This window comes from Narcine bancroftii, chromosome 3 (assembly GCF_036971445.1).
Source record: "Narcine bancroftii isolate sNarBan1 chromosome 3, sNarBan1.hap1, whole genome shotgun sequence".
In the NCBI taxonomy this organism is placed as follows: domain Eukaryota; kingdom Metazoa; phylum Chordata; class Chondrichthyes; order Torpediniformes; family Narcinidae; genus Narcine; species Narcine bancroftii.
The window spans coordinates 24,106,595-24,131,054 of record NC_091471.1 but is presented as its reverse complement, the minus strand read 5'-3'; the positions used below and the strand labels follow the sequence as shown (position 1 = coordinate 24,131,054).

Genomic DNA, 24,460 nt, shown 5'->3' with positions numbered 1-24,460 from the left:
GTTACATCAGTGACAGGTGACTACAAAAACTCTTGTTGATTTCCTTCCTTTTGGAAGGAATCCACTGCCAATCCCCAGACTGGCCTTGGGCGCCTTCATTCCCATAGCAGCATGTTTGACCATTGTATTCTCTGACTGGGTCCTTGCTCAAACCAATTTTCTGTCTTCACAATGTGGAGCTGTGTTTGAAGATAAGCCATGATCTCCCCAAATGTCTGATCAGGTTCCATTGCAATTTAACTCACTCCTACTCCTCCTTTATTATTCTTATTGTCATGTGATTAATCTTGACCTTTGCATCACTCTTCTCCTTAGTTTCCTTAGAAGAAGAGCTTGGGCGGTATGCAAAGTTGTGAAATATCTTCAGACAGTGCAGATGATCCTCTCAGTTGTGGCCCACAGAGAAAGCGACAACCTCGTATAGTAGTCATCGGTGCTGGTCTCGCTGGCTTGTCCGCTGCAAAACTACTCCTAGCAAGTGGGTTCACAGATATCACAGTTCTAGAGGCGTCTGAGCAACTTGGAGGCAGAGTACAAAGCATTAAACTTGGTAAGTTTGTTTCTTCTTTCAAAAGGCAGTCTTGGAAAGCTACAACTCAGGGCATGGAGTGGCTGGGAGGTCCACAGCAAGCAACTGCTCACAACAGCAGGATGTATTTCTTTAGCAAATATCCAAAGGAGTTACCTGTGTGTGTTACTGAGCTGAATTTGGTAGAAGGAGGGAAAAATGGAAGTCTGCAGACACTGATTGCAGTAAAAAAACACACACACAATAAATGCTGGTGGAACTCAGCTGGTCTCACAGTGTCCACAAGAGATAAATAAGGACGTTTCGGGCCTGAGCACTTTTCACCTTGAAGAAGGTGAATACATTTTTATCTCCTATGGACGCTGTGAGACCAGCATTTGCTATGCAAATCTGACACAAATGTGCTGAAGATCCCTTACAAACGGCCCTGGCCTGAAACGTTAGATACCCTTTACTTCCTGTGGATGCTGCATGACCTGAGTTTCTGTAGCACGTTTACGCGCTACGCTCAACTCCAGCATCTGTGGACTTTCTCGTGTAACACTCTTCCACATATTTGGATGGGGGACCCAAAGGATTGGTCAAGGTCATAAGTTTTAATTAACATCCTAAAGAATAGTGAAGATGTTTAGAGGGATTCCAGAGTTGAGGGCCATTTTTACTGAAGGCACAGCTGCCAACAGTGGAACAGTGGGAATCAGGACATTGTATGCCTGCAGGAGGGCGAGCAAGGTAGGGAGGAGAGTAGACATGTGTAACTTAAAAGCAAGATTTTAAATTTATTGGATGTGTCGACTGAGATATGATGTATCTTGGCAGGCCTGGGTGTAATGATATTTTGAATTTTTAAATTTTAACAATGCAGTACAGTAGAAGGCTCTCTGACTAAGAAACCTGTGTTGTCCAATCTACCAAACCCGTACATTTTTTTGGAGGGTGGATGGAAACTGGAGCACCCAGCTAAAATCTGTGCCAAAACCCTTACAGAGAGCTGGCACTGCAACGGCACTGCACTAACGCGTTTTCTAACTGCCGCCCAGGTTAGGACATGAAATGGTTTGCTTTTTGGTTTGAATAACCTCATGGTTCAATCACCCACTTCATGACCTGAAGTGTTTCACTATGACCCGTTTTTAGAGGTGCAGTCTGTAACCCGACACCTTTTCTTCCACTCTCTGTCTGTCTCTCACACCCTCCCGCACTCCTTAAACAGTTGGTCCAAGGTTCTAAGTGTGTTATTGGCTAACAAGTAAGATCTCATAAGGTTGTACAACATAGACATTGGCCCGTTGGAACGAACACATCTAAGTTGAGAGTAATGGTTGCCTATGCAAATTCTATTTGCTCATGTTAGGCCCATATACCTGCACTCTTGTCCCATCCAACTACCTGACCAATAGCCTTTTTAAGTGCTGTCATTGTATATGTCTCTCAAACAACTCATAACCATCATCAACTGTATGGAAAAAATCTACCCCTCATATCTCCTTTAAATCCTTCCTCACTCACCTTATAACTATGCCCTCCAGTTCTATACTCTCTGCCCTGGATAAGGATTTTGACTATCTGTTCTATCTATTCCACTAAATTCTATAAAGCCACCTCTCAGCCTCCTACCCACCCCCCACCTCCACCAGCCTTTGTTCCAGTGAGAATAAACAGCCTAATCAATCTCTCCTTGTAAGAAACTGCTGTTCATTTTGAGAAACATTCTGCATGTAGATTGGGTGAACCAAATTGGTAAGGGTAAGGAGGATGATTTCTTAGAATGTATGCGGGATTGTTTTCTAAATCAACGTGTCGAGGAACCGACGAGGGAACAAGCCATTCTAGACTGGGTACTGAGTAATAGAGGAACCCCTTGGGCAAGAGTGAGCACAATGTGGTGGAATTCTTCATTAGAATAGAATGTGACAGAGTTGATTCAGATACAAAGGTTCTGAACTTGAAGATGGGTAACTTTGATGATATGAGATGTGAATTGGCTAAAATAGATTAGCAAATGGTACTTAAAGGACTAACGGTAGAAATGCAATGGCAATCGTTTTAAGGATAGCTTGGAGCAAGTACAACAGATGTACATCCCAGTTTGTAAAAAGAATAAATAAGGAGGGTAGCGCATTTATGGCTAACGAGGGAAACCAGAGAGAGTTATCAAATCCAAAGAAGCAGCATATAAATTAGCCAAAAAAATAATATTCCTAATGAATGGGAGAAATTCAGTTCTGCAGAAGAGGACAAAATGATTAATTGAGAAAGGTAAGAGATTATGAGAGGAAGCTGTCAGGGAACATAAAAAATGACTGTCAAAGTTTTTATAGATACATTAAGAGAAAGAGGTTAGTTAAGACAAATGTGGGTCTGTTGCGGACAGAAACGGGTGAGTTAATCATGGGGAACAAAGATATGGCAGACTGTCTGAATGACTACGTTAGTTCTGTCTTCACTAAGGAAGACATAACTAATCTTCAGGAAATTGTTGAGGATCAGGGATCTAATGCGAGGGAGGGTATAAAGGAAATAATTGTAAGTTGAGAGGTTGTATTAGTTAAATTACAGGGATTAAAGGTGGATAAATCCCCAGGGCTGGATGATCTGCATCCAAGAGTGCTAAAGGAAGTAGACTAGGAAATAGTGGATGGATTAGTGATAATTAGATACTGTATTAGATCCTGAGGGTGGCCAACATTACCCCACTCTTTAAGAAGGGAGGGAGAGAGAAACCAGGAAACTACAGACCAGTTAGCCTGACATCGGTAGTAGGGAAGGTGCTAGAATCAGTTATTAAAGATGCAATCGCAGTATATTTGGAGAGTAGTGGTATCATCGGACGGAGTCAGCATGGTTTTGTTAAAGGGAAATCATGTCGATGAATCTAATAGAGTTTTTTGAGGATTTAACCAGTAGAGTGGATAGGGGAGAACCAGTGGATGTGGTATATCTAGACTTTAGTAAGGCATTTGATAAGGTTCCGCACAGAAGACTAGCGAATAAACGTAGAGCATGGTATAGGAGGTATGGTATTAAGGTGGATAGAGAATTAGTTGATGGACAGGAAGCAAAGAGTAGGTATAAATGGGATCTTTTCAGAATGGCAGCCAGTGACTAGTGGGGTACCGCAGGCCTTTATGCTGGGGCCACAGTTGTTTACAATATATATCAATGACTTAAGATGTGGGAATGGATATCAATATCTCAAAATTTGCAGATGACACAAAGTTGGGTCACAGGGTTGGCTGTTTTGAGAATGCTAGGAGGGTGCAGAGTGATTTGGACATTAGGTGAGTGGGCCAGGACATGGCAGATGCAGTATAATGTGGATAAATGCGAGGTTATTCACTTTGGAGGTAAGAACAGGAAAGTGGATTATTATTTAAATGGTATCTGTTTAGGAAAAGGGGAGATGCAGCGAGACTTGGGTGTTGCTGTGCTTCAGTTGTTGAAAGTAGGCAGTGAGGAGGGCGAATGGTATCTTGCTATGGTATCATAGCAAGAGGATTTGAGTCCAGGAGTAGGGAGATCCTTCTGCAGCTGTACAGGCCTTTGGTGAGACTACACCTGGAGTACTACATGCAGTTTTGGTTGCCTTATCTGAGGAAGGACATCCTCACCATGGAGGGGGTGCAGAGAAGGTTCACTAGGTTGCTACCAGGAATGGAAGGACTCACGCATGAAGAAAGGTTAGATAGACTAGGTTTGTATTCTCTGGAATTTAGAAGATTGAGAGGAGATCGTATAGAAACATATAACATTCTTAAGGGTTTAGACAGACTAGACGCAGGTAGGTTTTTCCAATGCTGGGAAAAACCAGAACCAGGAGCCATAGTTTAAGGATAAGGGGGAAGTTTTTTTTAGGACTGAGATGAGGAAAAATTTCTTCTCTCAGAGGGTGGTGGATCTGTGGAACTCTTTGCCACAGGAAGTAGTTGAAGCTGGTTCCTTGTCAATATTTAAGAGTAGGTTAGATTTGGCCCTTGTGGCCAAGGAGATTAGGGGATATGGGGAGAAGGCAGGAACCGGGTACTGATCAGCCATGATCATAATGAATAGTGGTGTAGGCTTGAAAGGCCAAATGGCCTTCTCCTACACCTATTTTTGTTATCTTTCTATGTTTAGCATGGTGGCCAAATCTAGACATAATACTTTTCATGCAGGTTGTACAGCTACAACATTATATCTCAACTCTTACAGTTAAAGCCTGGGCCTATGAAGACAAGCATACAGAATGCCTTTTTCACCACCTTATTCACCTGTGTCATCATTTTCAGGGAGCTCTATACCTCAAGGTCCTTCTGTATATCAGTATATCAATATCTCTGAGATCTCTCCCATATACAATAGGGACTGAGCAGGTCAGGCAGCATATCCATGGGGAGAAATTGTCAATGTTTCTGGTGTTTCCCCTTTTGTTTTGAAACTAGAATGAGAAGGGGTGATATTAAGCATAAAAAGGAGAGTAGGAGGGAGGTGGAGGGCTGGGAAAGACACCACAGATATAGAATACGAGACAGAAGCAAATGAAGGAGACAAATCTTGGTGAGAACATGGTCAAGGAGTTGTAAAACCAATGGGAGGGGGAGCAGTGTGGGGGAGGTTTACAGAACATCTGTGGAGGGAGGAGAAAAACCTCTTCAAAACAGGCCATTTGAGAGCTTTGTGCAATTACCAACATGGCAAATTTGATGTGAGCACTCCTGCTTGTTTCAATTTCCCTTTGGAAACCCAGGGAAATTTCTACAGATGTGTGGTGGAAAGTGTGCTGACTGGCTGCATCATGGTCTGCTATGGGAACACCAATATCCCCAAGCATAAAGCCCTTAAAAAGGCAGTGGATATCACAGGCAAACCCCTTCCCACCATCAAGAATATCTACAGGGTACACTGATGTTTGGAGAGCAGCAGCAATCATCAAGGATCCACACTACCCAGCACACGCTCTCTTCTCACTGCTACCATCAGGAAAGAGGTCTAGGTGCCACAAGACTCACACCAGCAGGTTCAGGAACAGCTGCTACCCCTCCACCATCAGACTCTGCAACAACAAACTTAATCAGGGACTCATTTAAAGACTCTTATTTGTGCACTTTATTGATTTAAAAAAAAAATTCTCTCTCTATTGCACACAGTTTTTTTCCATGTGTAAGTTGTGTACAGATTTTTTTTTTCTGCCCTACCACGAAGTGCTAATTTTGCCTCGCCCGCAAGAAAAAGAATCTCAGGGTTGTATGTAATGTCATGTATGTCCTCTGACACTAAATCTGAATCTGAAATCTGATTTGTTTGAAATGTACAAATCCTCACATTGCAAAACAGATGGGAATGATAATTCCCCCAGCAGGGGAAACCCCAGCAGGGATTTTTGTCTCAAATTAAATGATTGGTCATTCAGGACTGAGAAAAGAAACAATTTCTTCACTCAGATGGCAAAGAATATTTGGAATTCTCCACCCAAACAGACTGTAGATGTTGAGTCACTGTACATACCAAATGCAGAAATTAATACATCATAGAATATTAAGCAAATGAAGGGATAGGTGGTTGGTGCATCGAGTGAAACAGCAAGGAACAGGGCCTTTATCCCAAATTATCATTCTGAACTAGTCCCACTTGCCTGCATTTTATCTGTATCTTTCTCATCCTCTTCCTATCCAGATATCTGTCTATATGCCTTCTGAATGTTTTAATGGTAACCAGTCCTACAGCTTAATCTAGAACCTTGTTCCAGATATGGACCACACACTGAGTGAAATAGGTTGCTTCTCATATCCTTAAATCTCTCCTCTCACCTTAAACCTCTGTCTCTAGTTCTACAATGGTCTTCTTGAGAAAATTGTGAGCATTCACTTTGTCGATTATCTTGATTTGTAAACCTCAATAAGGTCACCCTCAGCTCCCTGCACTCCGGAGAATAAAGTCACAGCCTATCCAACCTCTCTCCCTATAACTCGCGCCTTTCAGTCCTAGCCACAGTGTGTCCTGTGCAATTGAATGTCTGAGGTAGAAGATCAGAGCAGTGATGGAATGCCTGACGTTCTTGAGCGTTAATGTCAAGAAAACACTGGAAGTGGGTCGGTATTTGTTGCAGTTGTTGCATCAATAATTATTCTGATAACGCTCTGCTGTTGTTCCCACAAAAATGTGATTGTTACAAGTCCGAGACATTGATTTTAGCCTTTGTTTCGACACATTTGCCTTTAGTTTCTGCTCTCTGTTGAAGTTGACTGGAAAAGGATTTAAAAATGGACGACTTACCTTTCTGTAACAATTTCGGAGCCAATAATATACTTTTGCAATGTATCAACTGTTGTAATCATAGAAGTATCTTAGCCCATATGTGCTCACTGAGCTCCCAAAATGATCTGTATTAGTGAAACATGAGAGTCTGCAGAAGCTGTGATTGTAGTAGAAATGGAGGAAATCAAAGCTGGTCTCGCAGCATCCAAAGGAGGTAAAGATATATTTCAGTCGTGCTAGGCAGGGTACTGAGAACTCTCTTGTTCTTTATGGAACAATGCCCTCCATTGTTTGAGAAGCAGCTGAGAGGGTAGACCGTGGGACTGAGCGCATCACAGGGGAGCACTCACGCCCTCGGCACTTCTCTGGGATTCGGTGCTTGGGTTACTGGATGAGCCAACTCAAGGACTGACATCCTAATTCTATCCCTCCAAACTTCTAAGCTCATAATATTCCAATCGCAATGAAAATGCACGATTGTTTCACCATGCTGTAAAGGTTGTTGGAAGTGTAACTTGTAAACCATACAAGGAGTTACTTCACACCATGAAGCATGTGTGAGAACATCTCCTTGTGGCTCCTTCTGACTGATTTATCAGCATTCTATATCAGACAATTGTAGCAAATCTTGAGTAGCATCCTTTTCAAGCTTCATCCAATGAAATAGCAGTAACCAACCAGCCCTTCAATTCTGTCCTTCCATTCAATGTGACCGTAGCTGGTCTGCCTCAAGCAATGTCTGCTTTCCTGCACCAGTTACCATACCTGCCAATTCCTTGACCTTTCAAGAATTCAAACAGGGCAGAGTAGCAAACACCTGAGGACATCTGTACAAAAAGACAAAAATTTAGGGGAGACATCAGGGTTAAGAGACCTGTGGGTGTCTGGAATGCCTTGCCAGGCAGGGGTGGTGGAGGAGGTTGGAAAATTAGGGCATTTAAGAGACTCCCAGACAGGCACGTGGATGTAAGAAAAATAGACGGTTATGAGGTAGGAAGGGTTTAAAAAACTTTTTTTGTAGGAATATATTGATGGCCTAAGGGCCTTTACTGTGTTGTAGTGTTCTATGTTCAAAATTATCTGCTTCCTCCTTCACTTTCCCCAAGCCTGTGAGGTAGAGAATTCCAGAGATTCCCATTTCAAGAAGTTCTTCATATACACCTCAGTTTTAAGCAATTGCTTCCTTGCCTTGTTTACTGAAAATAACACATGTGAGACATTCTGGTTTCAGGCTGTGCTACATTTGATCTTGGAGCAACTTGGATTCACGGTGCTCATGGGAACCCGGTTTATCAGCTAGCAGAAGATCACGGTCTCCTTGAAGAAACTACCGATGGAGAGCGCAGCACCGGCCGTATCAGCCTCTACTCCAAGAATGGGGTGGCACACTACTACACCAGTGGTGGTCAGAGAATACCAAAAGATGTCATTGAAGAATTCAGCGATGTATACAACGAGGTGAGACCATATCCCCGCATCTCAAAAGGATGGAGAATACACCTGGTAGCCTGGATTGAAATCTAATAGGAAATGCTGTATTGGAGGCTCCCTGATGTGCAAATGAAGTCTGATGACGGAGAGGTTGGTGTGGGAATGTGAAGGGGATTTAAAATGGCCTGCAAATGGGATCTCCAGGTGGCCATTGCAAACAAAGTGCAGGTGCTCTGCAAATTGGTCATTCAGTCTGCAGTTAGACTCACCAATGTCGAGGAGGCCACACCAGAAGCACCGAGGTTGGAGGAGGCGCACTTGCACCTCTGCATCACCTGGCAAGGTTGTTTAGGTCCTTGCATATTGGTGAAGGAGGAGGTGGAAGACCAGGTGGTGCACTTGGCAAAGTTGTAGGGGAAAGTGCCAAGGAAGGACGGGCAGGGATGAGCAGAGCAGGGAATCGCGGAAGCAGGAAAGGGGTTGGGAGGGGAAATATAAATTGCGGTGAGATCCTGTTTGCACCTGGGGGAAATGATAAAGGATAATGTGCTGGATGCAGAGGCCGGTAGGGTGGAAAGATGAGGACTATATGCATTCTAACTGGATGGAGTAAGTTGAGAGCAGGTCTGAGCAAGGGAGGATTGCAAGAGGGGTCCATCAAACACAGCAGAGGAGAAGCAGCATTTGAAAAAAAGAGAACATTTCAGCTGACTTAGAATGGAAGGCATTATCTTGAAAACAGATACAGTGCAGAAAGAGAAACTGTATCACATCCTTACGTGAGACAGAACGGAAAGAGGCGTAGTCTAGGTTGCTGTGGAAGTCGGTGGGTTTAGAGTTAGTGCCATTCACTGCTCCGATTTCCTTTGTAAATATGGATCCTTAATGTCAGGCATAATGCTCAGGCCAAGATAGCTTGCCTCTAAATTTGTTGTTCATTGTCCTTGAGGCCAGTTACTGGGACACCCATCTATCTGTTCACTAAAGTCTTTTTGGGAAGGAAGTCTAATCCTTATCTGATCTGGGCTGTGTGTCTCTAGACCCATGTCACTGTGGTTGATTCTTTAATGATCTCTATAATGTTCTAGCAAATTAAATCAAAGGTGATTGATGATAGGCAATAACCCTGCTAGTTAATTGACTGCTTTTTTATGTCCAGCAAGCTACTGAGAACATTGTGCATGTGGTTCCTTTGATAGGTCTACAACCTGACACAGGAGTTCTTCCAACGGGGAAGGCCTGTTGGTGCAGAAAGTCAAAACAGTGTTGGAATTTTCACAAGAAATGTGGTGCGTAAGCGCGTCAAGGCAAATCGTGAGGACTCGGAAATCAGCAAGAAGTTGAAGCTGGCAATGCTCCAGCAGTTCTTGAAGGTATGCATTGGCTTGAAGTGCGGAACGGAATCATACTGTGGAGAAGGAGATCATTTGGCACATTGTGTCTTGCAGACAGTGCCGGATTCACAGTGTCATGCTAACTGCCTTCAGGAGCTTGAAGGTCGACTACTCTCCACTACACATATATGGCTCAATCAATGACTGGGTTTAACTGGCTGGTATCGGCTTCTATTGTGATGTATCTAATTTTTAAAAAAATTAAAATTCTCCCATACATAACCAGCCCAGGCAACAGAGAGTTAGACCTCAGCAGTTCAAACCAATGTGAGAGGATGTACTTTATAACAGTCTCCTTGAATGCCTGTTCTACATCACAATTTACCAAATCCCAATACTTAATGTCAAGGCATAGATGGCAACAGACCTAATACAGGTGAAGGTCTAGCATAGATGGGAGCAATGATCGCTATTGTGTACCAAGGTGCCTGTTTCCGTAGGGTATGACTCTTAAGACGTTCACTCAATGATTAGTTAGACTGTGCTCCACAACACTAGGCTAAACCTGCCTTCCTTTGCCTCTATTGCATTTGCTCACAAGCAGGGAACATATCAGGTTGCTGGTTTGATTAGGGAATAGCTGGGCCCTTTTTCACAGCTCACTGATAAAAAGAATTTCTTTCCAGGTTTATCTTGAATTGAATCATCAAATTTAACATTGTATAATGTTTTGCAAAGAGTATTCTCCAATGAATCAATATGGAGTTTGCACAGTAATTATCTATTCCATATGATTTGAGCTTGTGACACAGTACAGGATCAAGTGTGTTTCCCTTCATGGTGTTGATTAAAATGATGGAACTGACTTAAAAATAGTTTTCACATCTCCTACTTACGTTGATATTTAGATTCTATATATAGCATTGACATCATTCAGGAAAAAGTCAATATTTTTCACAGCTATCTCTCAAAATGCAGCCAGAGCAAATTTTCCAATAGTTTTGCAAGCATCACATGCATGCCAAAATCAACTTCCTTCTGATTGAAAGTGGATTATCCGTTTTTTTTTTAAAAAAAAAAGGCTTGTTCTTCCCTCATCTGTAAATAATACAAGACTCCATATTCTTCACGTATCCAAATTGACAAAGGCTTTGCTCAGAGTAGAAAGGGAGATGACGGGAGACTCAATAACTACAGATTACACTTAATTGACAAAAAGCCATTTTGTCAGTTGTTATGACTTGGGAAACAGCGCTGAAATGAGAAGTGGGAATAGATTTGTTGCTGGTTTTTGAGGAGCAAATTTATCAAAAAGCATGAAAAGGGAACTTGAGGCTTTGTGCCAGCTCCACCATCCAATAAAATCATGGTTGACCAAACAATTACTCCTCCAACCCCTGTCAACCTTTCATCCAGTTCTCTGTAGAAGAAGGGAAAGACCCTCAGTGTTAAGCAGCGGAGAATTGATTCTGGCCATTTAAACCCATGCCACCTATTACACCTAAATTAACCTACGACCCCATATATTTTGGACGATGCTAGGAAACTGGAGCACCTGGGGAAACCCCCAGGCAGACACTGGGAGAAGGTACAAACTCTACAGACAGCGCCGGATTCTCACCCGGGTCATTAGTCCTATAATAGTGTTGAGCTAACCGCTACGCTAACTGCTGTTGGCTTCAGAAGGTTGAAGGTCGACTGCTCTCCACCACACATACATGACTCCATGGTAGAGAGAGTGGAGAGCACAGTTTTCCTTGGTGAGCAATTAAAGGATGACTTGTCCTTGGCCCACAACACCTCCTCAATAGTCAAGAAAGCACAGTAGCGCCTACACGTAAGGAGTTTGAGGAGATCAAGGCTACCGGTTCCCACCATTACATTTTACAAGAGCGCAATTGAAGGTGTCTTGTGTTATATGGTAGCTGCAAAGCTTTGGAACGGAAGTTAATAGAAAGGGTCATCAAAATGGCTGAGAAAATCACTGGGGCCTCCCTTTCCTCTATTAACATTGCTTAAATAGGGCTCAAATAATTATTGAGCATGGTTACCATCCTCCATACAGTATCTTTGACCTACTACCATCAGGAAGGAGGTATAGGAGCATCAAAATTAGGACAGGCAGGATGGGAAATAGCTTCTTCCCACAGCCTATGAGATTGGTGAACAATATCCTGTATGGCTATAAATGGATAAATGATTCCAAAATATTTATATATATTTTTATGTACTTATGTGCTGTGAATTATCTTTATGTTTGTGCATCGTAATCTGGAAAAGTGCTGTTTCATCTGATTGGACGTGTAGTCAGATGATGATGGACTTGAACCTGATGATATAAGCCCCATTAACCTCTTCTGGTTCTGCATGGCAGGTTGAAAGCTGTGAGAGCAGTTGTCACAGCATGGACGAAGTGTCCCTCAGTGAGTTTGGCGAGTGGACGGAAATCCCCGGCGCTCACCATGTCATTCCGAGCGGCTTCATAAACATAGTGGAGATCCTGGCGCAGGAGATCCCCAGATCGGTCATCCAGTTGAATAAGCCAGTGAAGTACATTCACTGGAATCACTCCTTCAACAAGGAAATCCACTATATCGACAGCACCTACCCCAACCACAACCTGGATGGCCAAGAGGAGGAGGAGGGCTACCAAGTGTGTGTGGAGTGCGAGGATTGTGAGTTCATCCTTGCCGACCACGTGATTGTTACCATGTCACTCGGCGTGCTCAAGAAGTACCATGAAACCATGTTCCGCCCTCGCCTGCCACAGGAGAAGGTCTCAGCCATCCAGATGCTGGGAATCAGCACCACGGACAAGATCTTCCTGGAATTCGAGCAGCCCTTTTGGAGCCCTGAGTGCAACAGTATCCAGTTTGTGTGGGAGGACGACGCAGAGGATGAGACCCTGGCCTACCCGCAGGACCTGTGGTACAAAAAGATCTGTGGCTTCGATGTGCTGTACCCACCCGAACGGTATGGCCACGTGCTGAGTGGCTGGATCTGCGGAGAAGAAGCCATTATCATGGAGAGATTTGATGACGAGATGGTGGCCGAAACTTGCACGGAGCTGCTGCGGAAATTTACAGGTGAGATAACACTCTCTTCCAGCCTCTGACTGTGTTTCATCATTGAGGTTTCCTGTACAGAATTGCACTGTACCAGTTACTTATTCCTGGGCTGGGATTCTGGTGGAAAGCAGCGCCATATCTAGGTAAAATGGCGCCCATTGCAAGCACTGAAATTGCACGCCCCCCCACCCCTGTTTAAAAATAAATCACACATGAAGTTGCCATTTGGGAGGTTTTCACGCACAATTGAGCTAATTTTGAAGATCGGCCGAGTGTGTATTGGACACTTTTTCAGAGGTTATGAATTCCCGTTCCCTAAATCAGCCGGGTTCATTGTAGCAGGGTTAGAAGTGGGATGGGCGAAAGGTTTTTAACGGGGAGAAGCAGTTTCGGTTGCTCTCTCCCTCCCTCCCCCTGCCTCTATTTAAAGCCTCTGAACCTGCCATGTGACTAGACTCGTTTTCTTTCTTCGAGAAACCAGCGTGTGGAATATACAGTATATTGACATGCAGCTACTCCAGAGTTGGGCACAGGAATGCGTTGTCCGGAGAATTGTAAACGCATTGCTGTTAACTGCCGTCACACCGCAGTGACTGAATGGTGCCCCTCCTGCACCCAAGCCTGGGCTGAACTGGCCTGACTGCGGAGCCAAGCAGGGCAGCCAGTGCCTGAACTTCCTGTCTCATCCCAGAATTACTCTGCCTGGCTCCAATGGGGATCAGAACATGCACATGGAGGGGTTGGAGTGAACTCTTGAACCTTTCACTGCTGCAATTCACCACTTCAATGAAAACTCCAACTTTCCCTTTGTTTTGCAAGAGTCCACTGCAGGCCACAGATAATACAAGGGGTTTCCTGGTCAAGATAAACATTGGGCAAGTCAGGCACGGGGTTTTTTTTTACTGCTCCACGCACTTAATCTCCCCCCTTGCACTTTGCAGGATTCAAACATAAACATTGTGGCCACTTTAGGACAAAATAAAGTCTCACTACGATTGTTCAGAGGGTCACCAGCACCCCCTCTGATGTCTGGTTCGCCTAATGTCAGTACTGGGCCTGGGGCAGAAAGCACCAGAGCACTGGTGCAGTGCTGCCAGAGCTCACCAGCCGTTTAGGGGCTGCTCTGGCACTGCGCTCATTGCGGGATCAATGGGCAAAATGGCCGTCTTCCTTACACATAATCCCCCATGTAGCTGAAACTGTTCTGCCAATGCCAGGGAAATGCAGAACAGAAGCAAAAGTTAATGGACTCGTGTGCAGAATGTTCTGGAGATATGGGGCTAGATTCCAGTAAGTTTCCTGGAGAATATTATTACATCGAACTGGATTTATTTTAATTTAGACAGACAGCACAGTAACAGGACCTTCCGGCCCACGAGTCTGTGCCACCCAAATACACCAATGCAGCCCGCGTATGTTTTGAAGGGTGGGAGGAAACTGGAGCACCTGGAGGACCACCCATGCAGACTCGGGGAAGAACATAAAACTCCTTAATGACTGCACTGGATTTGAACCCGAGTTCCTGATGCTGTAACAGTAATTGTACTAAACACTGCTACACTAACTGCCTCCAACAACCAGTTTTTGTTTAAAACAAAAAGTTTATTTGTCACATCATACCTTGTACAGTGTGAAGTTCTTTGGTAACCAGTCTAACAGGTCCATCCTAACTTGTGTACAGCCCTAGTAAATAGGAGAAGAGCACAATGGGGGAAAAAAATCCAATAACGCAAAGCCAGGGCAGTATGAGTGTGGGTTCCTTGATGGCTGTGGGGAATAAACTGCTTGGAGCCTGCTGGAGCACAATTTCACACTCGTGCTTTCCCTTCCGATGAGAGGTGAGAGCCTGCTGGAGCACAATTTCACACTTGTGCTTTCCCTTCCAATGAGAGGTGAGGGAAGAGACTGTGTCCAGGATGTGATGGCTCCTTCAACGTGTTGGCCACCTTTCCTAGGAGGTGAGAGATGGAGATGGTGTCCATGGAGAGGAGGGATGTTCTGAGCTCCATTCACCACCCTCTGCAGCTTCGTCCTACCTTGAGGAGAGCAGCCCCCACACCCTGCACTGTGTGATGCATCCAGCAAGCAAACTTTCAATGGTGCACTTGATTTATGGGTATATATTAGCCAGAATTCAAGGATAATTCCTCAGCTCTTCTTCCTTATAACCCTATCTTCTTTCTACTTTTGCTTGCACCCCTCACATATCAGGACCCCAAACCAGGTGGCATCTCATGTACTCTTATAACAGCACAGCATCATCCTACTGAGGACCAGTTTAGTTGAAGTCAGTTTGGAGCAATAGTGAGCCCGTGCAAACAGGAGCAACCTGGCCCCTCTCCACATTGGGTCAGTTCTGTCAGTTAACACCACTGTTGTCTTGATCTTGAGTTAGTTTGACTGCCTCTTTGGGTAAACAACTGATGAGCTTGAATCAAATAATAGAGATACTGGGCAGGCTGGAGGGTCTTATCACATGGCATTCTCACCATGGAACAAAAGCAATGAAATAACGTTACTTCCTGCTGCCTCAGTAGGGTGAAACTCAATGGAGTTTCAATAATGACCACGAGCTAATATTTCAACCAGCTCTGGTGCTTAGAATTAAGGCCGTTGTCCGGTCTAATATCATCTGCTCCACTGTGATATTTAATAATATTAGTATCCTTATTTAAGGGATGATGTTAATGTGTTGGAAGAAATTTTAGGGAAAGTTAATGGAACGCATTTGTGGAAGGGGTGGATTGTTCTCTGATGAATGATTGGACAGGGTAGGCTTGTATCTGCAGGGCTTCAGAAGTGTGAGTGGAATGACCTTCCGGAAGAAGTGGTTGCAGCAGTGTTAATGAATACACGGATGTGAGGGGGTTGGAGGGTTATGGGTGGGGAACAGGTGGGTGGAACTAATAGAGTTCACTTAAATTGGTGCGGACTAGAAGGGCCGATTATGGCCTGTTTCTGTATTGAAATTGTTATATGGTTTAATGATTAGGACACGTGAGATTGTGAGGGGTCTTGATAGGCCACTCGTGGAGAGAATGTTTCCTCATCGCGGTATCTGAAACAAGGGGGTTCTATTTGAAGGTGAAAGGCTGCCATTTAAGACAGCGAAGAGAAGAAACGTTTTTCACTCAGAGTTGAAGTCTTCCTCAAAGGTTGGAAGAAGAATCTTTTGAAGGATACTGAGCAAGTGAGTGAAACTAACCTTGGGCTGATGTGTATTCAGAGTTGAGATTTTAATTTCTTCTGTCATTGTCTCATTAAGGATCAGAGAAGGTTTGACAGACATACTCCGAACTAATTTGTACATTTCTAATGGCGTCCACCTTCTACATTTTAGTTGGGTCTTTAAATGCTTCCATTGGAAGTGTATAAGATCAGCCACACTCTTCCTGCCAATGCACATTCAATGCTGAACCCAGGAGTTAAATTACGGCGAAGCAGGCATTTTGAAATCACTTGTTGATGGACACACTGATTCCATAGCAACTCTTCCCGATTAGCACCATGTGCCACATTGCCGTCAATCAATTCTTCTATGTAGGTGTATATTTAGCTGCTTGTCTTTTCTTTTTCAATTTTTTTTATTGGTTTTTATAATAAATACAGTGCAATGAAGAAAAGGGAACAAAACTGAAAAGACAAAATCACATATGTATAAAACTTCAAACTGTATAAACTCGGTCCCACCTCCTGCACTGGATGAAAACAGAAAAAACATCAAAAATATTATATATAAACCCTACCTGACCTACTCTATTGGGGAAAAAAAACTAACCCAAAAAAAATATCTGAGCAGCTTATCCTAAGGGTTCCAATGTATTTTGTAGCTTTCGCTTCATACCATTAATCAAAAAACAAAGATAAGACTATATCTCATCTGGAAGAGTACATCTAATCACGTTAAAAACATTCACATCAAATGAAAATAAGACATAAAAGCTCACCATGTATCTTCAAATTTCACCGATGAATCAAATACATGATACCAAATTTTTTCTAAACATAATATGAGAGAACCATTGAAACACTGTTGGAGGTCTGGAGTCTTCCCATTTGAATAAGATGGCATTTCTGGCCAACAATGTAGAGAAGGCCACGACCTGTTGCACAGGTAAAAAAAAAACGATGTCTGGTTCAGTAACCCCAAAAAGAGCAGCTATTGGATTGGGTCTATTTTGTCAACGAATGTTATCCATTTGACTTACCATCCACATGTACCTTGCATCCTGCCGTCCTCCAAAGCAAAACAATGATGGCAAAAGTGCAACTTCAACACATTGTTCAATCCAACTTTTGATGGTACCTCAAACTGGTACATGTCAAGAGCTGTGAACTGTATGAGGCTATGAAACCTTTTCACTTGTGAGATTTAGAAGCTTAATTCCCGAGACTTGCATGGACTCCTTCAAGATTTCTGCTGAAATCTGTTAGGATTCTGCCAGCATTCTCGTTCGTCAGATTGCTTCACCACCAAGTTTGCTGCTTATCCTTTAGAGGATACCCAACCTATAGCTTGGCATTAAAGCGCTGAAGTCTTTAAAATCCCTCTTGCAGGCAATCCACACATTCCGAAACCCCGGCGGATCCTGAGGTCTGGATGGGGCAGTAACCCTTACATCCGTGGCTCGTACTCCTACACTCGAGTTGGATCAACAGGAGCAGATGTTGAGAAACTTGCGAAGCCACTGCCTTATCCAAAAAGCACAAAAGCAGCTGTAAGTAACGCCTCAGGTTTTACAAATGGATTGAGGGAGGGCAGGTGGGGGTGTGCATCCAAGAAGAGTAAAAATAGGAGCAGAGGGAGGCCAACTGGACTGTAGGGCATCCTTTGCCATTGAATAAGATTATGGCTGATCTGGGCATGGAATCAGCTCCACCTTCCCGCCTGTTGCCCAAAATCCTTCATTACTCAAAAATTTGTGCCTTAAATACATTTTTGCCTTTCATTGGGCAGAGGGTTCCACAGATTCGCTCTTCTGGGAGATGCAGTTTCTTTTTAATATCTGTCTTAAATCTAACCCTCTATAGCTCCAACCTAACTCTGTTTCCGGAGTTGTCGCAAACCTCTGTCTTGAACTTAATTTTGAGACCTACGAGAGGAGAGCTCACAGAATATTACAAACAGTGAGAGCATGTTGCTGTATCGGTATCTTGGAAAGATTTGTCTTAAAATTATAGTATTTTTTTAAGCAAATGATGGTATGAGGCTAAAGGCGAAGGAGATTAGGGGAAGGGCTGTGAATTTGAGAAGCACTAATTGGGTGGAGGCACATTTGGCCAGCAAGATATGGGAATTATTGGAAGAAAGATGACTTAAGATGTATGAATTCATTTATATCAATGATCAAGCTCTCGAACCTTTACCTAAACCATAACACTACCACAAGACCAACAAAAATATGTCTGTATTTCTGAAAGAATACAGTATTTTGCACTTCTGACCAATGTAAATATTATTTTTTTTATTTTATTTTCTCTTTCTTTTATACTTTTTTCCTCTTTGTGGTGTCAGAGTTAGTATCTTAGTTGTGCTAGTAGCTTTTATGTAACAGGGAGCCTACAGCAAACAAGAATTTAATTGAATCTGGGCGTTACTTGGGGAAATGCCAAAAGCTCTCATGAACCCAAGCGTCCATTTGTGGGAGTGTTTTGCTGGAAAAATGGTGGTGTGGTGCAAGAGCAGACTGTTTGGAGACCTTTGATTCATGGATGTCTTGTGTAATCCAGTGTTTCTCAACCTTTTTCTTTCCACTCACATACTACTTTAAGTAATACCTATGCCATAGGTGCTCTGTGATTAGTAAGGGATTACTTAAGGTGGTATGTGAGTGGAAAGGGAAGGTTGAGAATCGCTGCTCTGAACCCAATTGTTACTGGAATATTTTGCTTAAGAAAAATTGTCATTGGCCTATTTCCTTTGGAGCAATGAAACTGTGCACATAAGGAGTCAATGAGGTACAATTAAAACAGTGGTTTTCAAACTTTTTCTTTCCACCCACATACCACCTTAAGTATTCCCTTACTAATCACTGACCACCTATGGTATATGAATGGAAAGAAAAAAAGATTGAGAACCACTGGTGCAAGCCCTTTTCCCTCATTGAAGGAGTTAATGATGACTTGGAGCTCAATCTTCAAATGTGTTTATGCACACAAATGTCATCTTGGAATAATGGTTCAGTGTTCTTTGAAAGTGGATTCCCATGTAGATAGGGTGCTGAAGAAGGCTTTTGGTATGCTGGCCTTTATAAATCATAGCATAGAATATAGGAGCTGGGAGGTGATGTTGAGACTGTTCAAGGATTGGTGAGGCCAAGTTTGGAGTATTGTGTGCAGTCTGGTCTCCAAATTATAGGAAGTATATCAATAAGGTAGAGAGGGTGCGGAGAAGATTTACTAAAATGTTGCCTGGATTGCAGTATCTAGAATACGGAGAAAGATTGAGTAGACTGGGTCTTTATTCATTGGAGCGTAGAAGGTTGAGGTGGTGGGGGGGGGGGGGTGGAATCCGATAGAGGTATATAAAATTATGAGGGGAATAGATAGAATAGATGTGAATAGGCTCTTTCCTTGAGGGTAGGAGAGATTGGAACGAGGGGTCATGAGTTAAGGGTTAGGTGGCAAAAGTTTAGAAATAACTTAAGAGGAAGCTTCTTCACTCAGAGAGTGGGTGGCTGAGTGGAATGATCTTCCGGAAGAGGTGGTTGCAGCAGGGTCATGGATGTGAGGGGGTTGGAGGGTTATGGGTAGGGAGCAGGTAGGTGGTATTAGTGGAGTTCACTTAAATCAGTGCAGACTAGAAGGGCCGATATGGCCTGGTTCCGTACTGTAATTGTTAAATGGTTATATATCTATGTAATCCATTTGTGAGATTGAAATTGGAGATGTTTTGGAGTGGACTAGAAGAGGTTAAAGGCTTCCCATTTGCCATGTCAAACTGTTCCACTCCTGTGGAAATCCTATTGAAACTGAGAGGTAATATTATGATAAGAAAGAATGTGAGAAGGAATAAACTTGCTTGACTTTATTTGGCATTGGGATTAAATCTGATGTGGATATAACAGAATCATTGCTTGCATTCCATCCTGTGACAAATGTAAAATGGAGATGTATTTCTGAGGGTTTTAAAAAAAAACCTCTCCACAGTCCTTTTCAATTGCTAAAGTCCAGTAGCTGCATTTAAAGGTTGGTACAGCACCTGCATTTCTCTTGGAGTTGTGTAGTGACAGTCATTTTCACAAGGCCACATGATGGACAGGATTCACACTGCAATCAGGGAACAACTCTTGAATTCGTTACCCCTGAGAGCTGTGAGGATTGTGTTCATGTAAAGCCAGCTTATCTTTTTTAGACCTCAGGGATTATTGGACCAGACCAAGAAGTGGAAGTGAGCCAAGGTATGATCAGTTATCTTGTTGACAGCAGAGATTGCTTAATTTCCTGACTTGGGAAATTTGTCACTCTGTGTCTTAAACAGTCAACTTTATGCTCCAGAAAGAGGTCCCTAGATTCCATTCTGAATTATTCAGATAACTCCTTTTCACATCACAGTTTGTGACCCTGTCATTTATAGCTCATTTGGAGCTCATTCCATTGGTTCCCAGTGTAATGACACTTTTGGGCTTAAGGCAGTGAATTCTAAATCTATGCTTCTAAAGGGGTGAAAACACTTCCCTTAGCTCACCTCTAACTCTTTCAACAATTAACCTAAAACTATAGAAAAGTTTTTAAAAAACCTGGAGATGGTGGAAATAAAAACAAAATTCAGGAAATGTAGATCAGGCAGGAGCAATGACATTATTCCACAACCCTTTGCCTCCGATCAAGGTCCTTCCTATTTCCCCTAGTTTGTCCTCTCATAATTTTCTTATTCCCTATACTTATCTTTCTAACATTGCCTTTGCATTCATCAGTCTCAACAGTAAGAAATAAACAAGTTTTCTTTGTCAAACAATGAATGTTAATTTGAAAAATGTAACAAATGATAGAATTGAAGGGTGGGGTATTAATCTTATCAGTTGGTCACCCTGGGCAGCAGAGTATGTTGTCTGATGCTTCCAAGATTCTGTTTGCTTTAGGTTACAATTAAGAGAAGTGATCATCATTACAAGTCATCGTTAGCTTTGCAGAGTCATCTGTGATTCGATGTGTTCTTTCTCTCCACCCCCACCACCACCATTAGCCAATGCAGATCTTATTTGCCGGGGAAGCAACTCACAGAAAGTTCTACTCAACTACTCATGGTGCTTTGCTTTCTGGTGAGCGCGAGGCTGGACGTCTCATTGAAATGTATCAAGACCTCTACCAAGGAAGAGATGAGAAGACCAATAAGTGAGATCTTACTCAGATTGGATGAAAAGCATGTGGTTAATGTATTGTTTCTTAAAGCAGAGTGGTATTGTCTCATTTGATGAGGCTATGTTCTAATCATTTTTTAACTGGATAGCTACATGATTAAGACAGTTTGGTAACACATTGGGTATACAAATGTTTACACTAATAGAAAATTTTAATTTTAAAAATTAATGCGCTTCTAACCTCATTTTGATTTTCTGTGAATTGAGTGCCTTCCTATACTGACTGTTCAGTGGGCTGATTTTGAGATACCACATTGCTAAGTGTTCAGTTTCTGAGAATCCATCTACCCTCTCAATTTGACGCATCGAAGTCGTATTAAATGGATATGTGCTTAATTACAACAATAAGGAGTGGCACTTCTGAGGGATTTCTGGATGCAGAAGAATACTTGGCAGATCAGCTTGCATTGGTTGGGAGTTCTGGGTCCCCAGTTTTTCTTGATGTTTAAAAATCATTTGGGTGAGCCTAATATCCAAGTTTACTGACAACACCAAATCAGATTGCACAGCAATCCATGTAGCAGGGAGAATACAATTATAAAGGGACTTTGATACATTAAAAGAATAAATATTTACTTCAGCATTTAATCTAAAGGTGGATAGGTTGGATCATTGGTATCAGGAACTACATGAGTCCAGGTTTAGAAATCAGTCCAAATCAATGACTCAGTAGAAAAATTAATTTGAAGTAATAATGGCCTTTCTCTCAAAGGAGATTGAATTTAATCAGAGCCAGTTATTTCAGTCACATAAAGACCTGGATATATCCAATTAGAGTTTTGCACTCAGTTTTGTGCCTTGAAGAAGCTGCAGAGCAGATTCACCAGGATAACACCTGGGCTAAGAAGACAGATTTAAAAAAAAAGAGGGCTTGTATACCCATGAAACGCAAGGGAAAAGATGAACAGGTTGCAGGGTTTAAACTTATTAAACAGGTACCCTGTATCCAAAGTTCTGAAAACCGAAAAGATCTAAAAACAGAACTTTTTTTTTAGTGCCAACATGATGTCACAAGTTGGTAAAAATTCACCACCTGACTTGCCCATGTGGGGCTCTGATGCTCTGCTGGTGCCAGTTTGATAACAACAGAGCTCTGGTGTACAAAGATATCATTGAAAATGGCAATAAGGTCTGCAGACAGCACTATGGGTGACAGGGATAAAAGAAAGAGGAACTGTTTATGTTTATCTATAGAACAAAAAGTCAAGTTGTTGGCGAAACTGGACAGCAGTATAAGTGTATGGTGTTGGAACAACCTCAATCTATGATCTGAAGAAACAAAAGGATAAACTACTGGATGCCAACGCTTGGAACATAGTGACTAAAGACACAGTTGTACATGCCTGGTACAACCTCTGGCCTGCAACTATACTCAGTGATGATGATTAACAAGGTGGTGATTTTGAACGATTCCGTGTCAGGTGAGGAAAAAAGTATGTGACGTCCTTACAAACGCAAAACAAATAAGTTCGGAGTCCATCAGTAAACTGGAAGAAGTGGATATTGATAAAGATTTTAACATTGATAATGGGTCTCCAGTTGTTCATTCACGGATTAAATTGGTGAAATTGTTCTGCATCAAGATGTTCGCAATGAAGGCGACTTCGTTAACACTGCCGAGAAAGTGCCTATAGATGACACGGTTAAAATATGTGATGGACTTATTGAAGGACGAGAGCAGCAGGCATTCATAACAACAAGAAATCATGTCAATTTATAAAATCAAAGAGACTTCTTAGGCAAAAACCATTGTTAATGAAGCAGATGACACTGGAGGAAACATTTGAAAAAGCCGTTGAGGAGAATTACTTGTTTGGTGCTTTATTTATCTTATTTTGTAAGCAGAGAGAAAGTTTTTTTGGTACGTATTAAACATTATTTCATGTGAATTTTCCACTTGTGGCTTCATGTCATTATTGTTTAACCACTGATACAAGTATTCTGCTGATGCTACTGTTTTGGGGTTTTTACGGTTTTCCAAGCGTTTCAGATACAGTGTGGACAGAGAGAAACAGTGACTCTGATGGTGCAAGTCAAGAGGACATAAGTTTAAATAAAAGCAATATCATTCTGAAATGGTGAAATAGGTGACAGCGTAAATCTGGAATTCTCTCAACCAGCTAATGAGGCTAAGACAAATGTCAAGAAGAATAGAATTTTGATAGGTCATTTCCAAATGCCTGACTTTCTCACCTATGTTACAGTTCATGAAGTCACAAATGGCAGATCAGGTTCTGAAGGCTGAAATGTTTGCTTCCATTCCCATGCTATTCCACATTAGATGATACCCTGGCTAATATTTACCCCATAATGAAAGCTACGTAAAAAGATGACCATCTTACTGTTGAAAATTAATTACTGTAGTTCCAGCTCCCACAAGATTAACTGTGATTTACAAAAATACCTTGGGGCCATGAGGTTAGGAGAAGGTCCTTATAATTTGCATGTTCCTTAGTTCTCCCCATAGCAACTAAATCTTTACTCGGTGATGAACATTGAGAAATTGGTGGGTTAAATTTGATCTGTGGTGGAGTTTTAAAAAATTGCATTCCACCTCAGCTGATCCAATTTTCCAATGACTTTTGGAAGGGCAATAAAGTGTGGTATAATCACCAGATCTATCCCTCACAGTTTCAGAGAACGATGTGTATGTAGAAGGAATGCCTGTTGTGGTTCTCCAGCAGTTTTCTATATTGCATTACAATCCCAGTTACAATTTCCTGTTTAACTGGCATTTATAATTTCACATCTGTAAGTTGTCATCTCCACCCAAAAAAAATGTAGTTGACTATATTTATTGGATATCTACTGGATTGTGGCACGTGCACTAATCAATCTGTTTAATGCATCTTTCAACCCATTCCAATTGGTGGAGTGACCTTAAACACAATGTAGAGGGCATAAGGAAGGTACTGTCAATGCATTAAACCAAGATTTACAATTAATTTCATGGTTAGCTGCAATCTTTTGATTTGATAATCTTATAATCTCATAATGTTATATTTTAATCTAATGATTTTTCTTACATCTTGCTTAATATTTAGGTTTGCTCAACATGTGTACGTGCATTTTACTGATCTCTGGAGAGTGTTGCAGAAGCTCTGCATTTGGGTACAGATCTGTATGTCATGAGGTGGGCAAATGGGAAATGAAATGTAAAATGTTGCACATCAGTCAAAATAAAATGGGGTCCAAATGTTCATTAAATAGAAATTAATCAACAGGTTTGTGTTGTAGTTTTCTCTTTGAAGCTTCAGATGTATCCAATTTTTGTGTATATGTACGATGTGTTTGACAAGAGATTCCTTATCATTTATAAACACAAAAGTAAAGGTGCTGGAAATTTGATTTAAAAAAAAAGATAGAGATTAACAGGTTGTAAGAGACAGAAAAACAAGGGAGAAGAGACTACAAAAGGTATGGTGTCAAGTGATTAAAAGATAAAAAGGGATAACTGTTGAGATGAGGAGAGGACTCACAGGAAGACCAATGCCATTTGCAAAT

General features: G+C 42.1%; 1 protein-coding gene across 3 annotated transcripts in view; it reads left to right on the top strand.

Annotated features, from left to right (window-relative positions):
• smox (spermine oxidase) overlaps positions 1–24,177 on the top strand; it is a 34,062-nt gene extending 9,885 nt beyond the window's left edge. For 2 of the 3 annotated variants that reach the window (XM_069923558.1, XM_069923559.1), the window contains exons 2-7: positions 316–550; positions 7,995–8,221; positions 9,394–9,567; positions 11,903–12,614; positions 17,154–17,314; positions 20,782–24,177. In XM_069923558.1, coding sequence (XP_069779659.1) covers positions 343–550; positions 7,995–8,221; positions 9,394–9,567; positions 11,903–12,614; positions 17,154–17,314; positions 20,782–20,934 — 1,635 coding nt within the window. In that variant the 5' untranslated portion in view covers positions 316–342 and the 3' untranslated portion in view covers positions 20,935–24,177. The remainder of the gene's footprint in view (positions 1–315; positions 551–7,994; positions 8,222–9,393; positions 9,568–11,902; positions 12,615–17,153; positions 17,315–20,781) is intronic. The other variant, XM_069923560.1, reaches the window with a different exon arrangement.
• The last annotated feature ends 283 nt before the right edge of the window (positions 24,178–24,460 follow it).